General features: G+C 29.5%; 1 protein-coding gene across 4 annotated transcripts in view; it reads right to left on the bottom strand.

Annotated features, from left to right (window-relative positions):
• Positions 1–594: 594 nt before the first annotated feature.
• The window catches only part of LOC124953201 (E3 ubiquitin-protein ligase Nedd-4), a 20453-nt gene continuing 15047 nt past the window's right edge, over positions 595–6000 (bottom strand). For all 4 annotated transcript variants that reach the window (XM_047504235.1, XM_047504234.1, XM_047504236.1 and 1 more), the window contains 8 exons: positions 5656–5703; positions 5319–5592; positions 5187–5245; positions 5050–5115; positions 4743–4972; positions 4538–4659; positions 3827–4466; positions 595–3624 (listed from right to left, as the gene is read on the bottom strand). In XM_047504235.1, the coding sequence (XP_047360191.1) occupies positions 3522–3624; positions 3827–4466; positions 4538–4659; positions 4743–4972; positions 5050–5115; positions 5187–5245; positions 5319–5592; positions 5656–5703 (1542 nt within the window). In that variant the 3' untranslated portion in view covers positions 595–3521. The remainder of the gene's footprint in view (positions 3625–3826; positions 4467–4537; positions 4660–4742; positions 4973–5049; positions 5116–5186; positions 5246–5318; positions 5593–5655; positions 5704–6000) is intronic.

Genomic DNA, 6000 nt, shown 5'->3' with positions numbered 1-6000 from the left:
CTCTCTCTCGCTTTATATATTTATCTTTTTCTATCTCATTCTTTCTTTTTCTCTCTCTCTTTCTTTCTTTTTCTCTTTTACTTTCTTTCTTTTTTCTTTTCGTCCTTTTCGTTTTCTCTCTCCTATTGCGTTCGTCCTTTTCGTTCCTCCCGCGATCGTTGGACTCGTCGTCGAACACGAAACGCAAGTAGAGAGAGAGAGAGGACGACGACAACAACGTTTCTCGATCTATACAATACAAATAATACACGTTTTCTTGACGATGACGTTAACGGTTCGTGCCGTCCGTTTGTTCGTCCGTTCGTTCGTTCGGGGGTCCCGCCGGTCTTCGACACGCTTACGAAAAAGTTTTTCAACCTCCGAAGGGCCACCGAATCGATGTGTGATGTTACGCTTCCCAGCTGTCTTTTTTGATTCTGCGGATGTGCCCGCCCGTATCGACATCTCGCGTCGTCTGTTAGTACTACGGAGTAGTCGAAACGATGACGTAGTAGCCGACATTCGAACCGCGCTAAATTTTGAACGATCTTTTCGTTACCTACCTTTTCCTTATTATACGAGACATAAATAAATTATAGGCTCAATGGTATCATGTAACTTTTTAATATAATTTATTTGCATATATAGTCTGGTTCTTCCATAATATCGTTATAAGAACATAAGATTTCTTTCTTAATCCTTAATTCGATTAATTATTTAATTAATTCATTAATTATACACCATCGCCTAGATGTTCGATCCTCTCTCTTCGTCGTCCCTCGTTCCTCCTGATATTTATGCTCAAATGTTTTGTATTAATTATCGTCTACCAATCGTAACATATGGTCTTACAAGCACATTAGCATTAATAATCCTTTAATTACAAGTAAAATGAAGAGATATCATATAAGTGTTTTTAATAATAATTAATAATTAATATATTACAGCGTCGTATTTCTTTCACATATATTTTTTTTTCTTTCTTTTTTTTTTTATATTTACATATGAAATAATAAAGGAATACAAGTGTCATTTCGATTAAGTCGTACTTTTCAGCCGACATATGAATGTAAGAATGTAAATAAATCGTGTAGCTGTGTCTGTTGTATCTATTATGTATGAAATATCGAACCTGTCTTATATTAAGAAAAAAGTTAAGTCTCCTTTTTTCTTAAGAATACACAACGCCATATTGGATATGACTATATTGATTAGACAAAACAATAATAATAACAATAAATGATAATTATTTTATCGATTATTTTTCATCAGTTACGATTTTTTCTCTTTTTCTTTTTTTTTTTCCTTTTTTTTTCTTTTTTTTTTTTTTTTTTTTTTTTTTTTTTGTTGATACAAAGTAATCGTCAAAGCTTGGATTATTCTTTTTGTTTTTTTTTTGTTTTTTTTTTTTGTCAAAGCTTCGTCGGTAAAAATTTTGCTAAAAAAAGAAAAAAGAAACGAATAAACATTAACAAACTCGTGATAGCTTAAAATAGCCATTGATAACGTCGCTTATTTAAGTCGAATGGACTAAACAGCTTCTAGCTTACATCTATCTGCGGGATTTCTTTAAAAAATGCTATACTCTGAATAAGACTGCTTATATGAGACTACGATATATACATTAATACGATTAGATATACCTTACATAAATATAATATTTTTTAATGATTACAGCAATAAAGTATCCATGCATTACTGCCATAATATTAATAATGATCCATTTTCGGTTCTATTAGATGTTAGCTTACATAAAGAAAAAGAATCTACAGTATTAATATTATACTCGATCGTGTTGTAATTAATATTAAGGAGGATCGTCGTGGTTTCTCAATGAATTCGTAAAATCAAGATATTGCTATTCATATAAGAAATAATACTGTTTTATATTTAAAATTAAATTCAAAGGTTCAACGTTATGTATGATCTATCACAGGATTGTTACTTTTCAAAAGTAACACCTATTTATTATGATTTAAATTCACACGTTCACAGTAATGCACGATATCTTTTCTTGCCAGACGCATTTGAAAATAATATTTCAAACGGATGTATTTAATTAGATCAAACGATTCTTATTCTTTATAGTAATATAAATTTAACATTTATAATCAGAAATGTACTACGATAAGAAATATCATAATCGGAATTTAAGGCCACAAAATGTTACGTTGTTACATAAGGATGTTTATCATCTAAACGGGACGTATTCGTTTAAAAAAAATAAGCTGTACAAATAGGATGGAATGTGTAGTCAACTTCGTATATTAAATATCTTCTAGGATACTTATTATACTCTATGGATACGTATTATAATACAGAGTAGGCATTTATCCACAACGCTTAACTTGCCATTATTGCTGATTCTAGTGCATCGGCGATAATATTATATATTCATCTCATTTTTGATAAAATCAATTGTCTGTTCTTTTAGAATATTGTCGACGTTTACAAACAGTTAAAAGTTTTAATGTAGTTTTGCCATATATCTTGTATCTTAATTATACTAAATTATGTACAATCAACTAATTGAGTAAACATTAATTGTGTTTACTGCTAACATTATTAAAAAGAACGAGATACAAAGCAAAATATTAATATTATGTGCTACGTAATATTTTAACGTGCCATGTGTTTTAAGTAGTACGTGTTATACATTTGAAATATATGGTCAAATTATCTATATGTCATCTTCTATAAAACAAAATTGCAAAATGACATGTATTAATAAAATCACAACTCAATATAACTTTTAAATCCTCGTCATTTTTAATTATACGATTTTGTCTAAATTTCTTTCTAACGACATCATTAATAAAAATTATTCTAGCCTTCCTGCTTTTTTCTGTACATTTGTATTTAAACTTTTCACATTTATCAATTGTATATAGCTTCGCTTTATAAGAATATGGCTATATTTTACTCATGACCGATAATATTATTGTTAATTTAACGAATTAAGGAAAATTAATAATCCTAAACAAAATCAATCTACTAAAAGTTTGACACTTTTCTAATATTTCCTTCTTTTTAAATGATCGCATAATTTAGCGATGGACATCTTAAATAATAGATTAATTACCTTATTATAAATTTATTTACAAAATTAATATCACACTATTATTTTCCATCGTATAGTAGCCGGGCCGTATTAACTTAAAATAAATTTGCTGAAATACTTGTATCGATAAAGACTAAAACTTTCTCTAGTACTGAACGAACAAACACGGTCATTAGTTATTACACGTCATATCCATTTAAAATCATGCAAAATTTCGCCAATGGAGAAACATTTTATAGAAAATAATAATGTTTCAAATTTTGTCCATGTCGTTCGTAAAACCTAAGCAATGTATGTATTTTATACTTTATCTCGTTGTCATACTCAAGACACAACTAAATTTTTATAGTGCAGGAAAATATTAATTGTATTAAATAGTCAATAATGTCAAGTCGGTATACATCGCTGTGTACTTATGCGTGTTATATATATACATATGTATATTATATTACAGAATCAGCATGAATAGGGGTATTTCGTGCTAATCGACTCCAGCAAAACCTTGAGAACCTTCAATAGCTTTTATTAACTTATCCCTGAGCTGTTGATAACTTTCGTAAGGTGGAAGATCAATACGATTAAAACTGTAAAAAGACAATCGGTTATAATTATTTTTATAAATCTTCAGACATTTCATTAATTCTGTGTGATTAGTTAACCTTAAAAGTTTTTATTTGTCATGACTAGAATTCTTTTCAGACTTAATATTGTTTATAAAATACATAAAATCTGTTTGAAGTTGAACAATATACGTTACTTTAATCGACATAGAAATTATGTATTTACCAAGTATGTGCTCTTGGATAATTATCCGGTGTACCCCACTTTTCAATTGTAAATAACTGTGGTCCATTGCTTCCATAAAGTTCTTTGAAACCATTCATCGGAACCCGTGACGTACCAGTCACAAATTGTAAAAGTCTCGATCTCATTTCATTAGTAAATGAAAGAACGACTCTCCAAAACCATTGGACTACAATATGATTTGCATGATAATCTCCTTTGTATAATGTGTTTTGCTTCCAGTCTTTTACATCAATATGTTGGATACCACACATCAATAATTCCAATTCATGTTCGTCGAATATTTTCACTAGCGTTGGTGGTATTAGTGCATTAAATCCTTCTAAGAATGCGTTCATTTGTTCTTGCACGCGTGATACAAATCTCCATTGAATAACTAAACTTATATACTCATCTTTGTTTTCGTCCGTTAATGATATATTAGCACCATCTGGCTTAAGCTCTCTCTGTGAGGTATGTCCAAAGCTTTCTTCGTCAACGGAAAATGTAAGTTCTAATTCACTTGGATCATTCTCTTTAATCCATAACAACGAATTATAGTACTCAGAATCAACACTTTCCATATCTTTCAAATCGATAGGCTTTCCCAACATCATTTTATAAAATGGTCGAATAAAGAATGCTAAAAAGAATGACAGTATAACATATAAAGAAATATGTATATATAAATAAATAATACAAATATATACTAACCATCCAAAAGTTTGCCATGATATACTGCCATGCCAGCTATACGTCCAATAAATTTAAAGTAATTCAAATGTTCCTCATTGCATACTCCAGAGAATGGATTGATTTGAAGAGTATAGTTGTCTCTGTTACATCATATGATAAATGAAATAATAAAATAACGTTATTATAAGGATAAATAAAAAAAAAGTTGATTTAAACTACTCACGTAGCAGAATATTCAAAAAGGCCATAATATGGGTTAAACATTTCTTTAGATAAAAGGAAAAACCATTCTCTTGCGAGACCCCCATAATCTAAACCTACTTCTCCTTCAAATTCTACCCATAGTTTTGTTTTTAGAATCTCCACTCTATTCACAGAACTTATAATACGATATGAGTCTTCCAATATGTTGTTCCTTCCAACTTTTATTTCAAATTTGTTAGGAACATTGTTCTGAAATAAAAATTTTCATAAATTCAAAAATTCAAAAATTAATATAATATATTTAGATATTCTGCATTTGAACTTACCGGTTTTCTCAATTGAGACTTCAAATATTCATATTTACGCTTGTAATCTCTGGAGTATGGTACAGCCTATATAAAATAAATTTAGCAAATTATATAAATATTTTACCGCGATATATTACTGTGTCTCTAAAACTTACTGGACCAGCGATTTGTGGATTAGACATACGCGGATCTTCCCATTGAGTTGTCCTAGTGTCTATAAAAAAGAGAATTACGATTAATATATATATATATATATTTTTTTTTAATAAAAAGATATAAAAACGTACTGTGATCTATGAAAAATATTCGTCCATCTGTATGTACTCTTTCTTCCCAGCCTTCTGGAAGAGGTCCAAGTTGATCTAAATCGCTTCTTGGGGTAGTTGATGGTGCAATGTGATTAGGTATAGAACTTGGCCTGCCTGTTCTTGGATCAATCCATGTTGTTGCTCTTTCATTGTGATCAATAAAAAATACACGACCATTGGGAGCTATTTGCATACCCCAACCAGGTGGCAAACCTTCCTCACATACAGAAAGTGTAGGTTTTGGACTGTCGATCTATATTGTAAATATCGTTGTTATAAATATAAGTTTTATAATAAGAAGCTAATATAATATTACCTGCTCTGATGATCGTCTTGAACCAGCTGGACTATCAACATTGTCACTCTGCGAACAAATTATATACTTCTTAATAAGTTATAATTACTTATATCTAAACCTATATGAATACAACAAATACGTTTGTCAAACTGGTGTCACCATTTTTAAAGACACCTATTCATAAAAAGTTACATACATATATTAAAGCTGCAATGAAAAATGTAAAATATTTTTTTCTTGAAGTATATTTTAACGTAAATAAATATAAAACTTGTTAAAATGATAAACTGAAAAAAAATAGTTGAATAGTCATGCAAAAAATATTATTAATAGAATCAACAATAATGAAAGTACATACAATAG

This window comes from Vespa velutina, chromosome 11 (genome assembly GCF_912470025.1).
Source record: "Vespa velutina chromosome 11, iVesVel2.1, whole genome shotgun sequence".
Lineage (NCBI taxonomy): Eukaryota > Metazoa > Arthropoda > Insecta > Hymenoptera > Vespidae > Vespa > Vespa velutina.
Note: the sequence above shows the minus strand (reverse complement) of the source record. Positions and strands in the feature narration are given on the sequence as shown.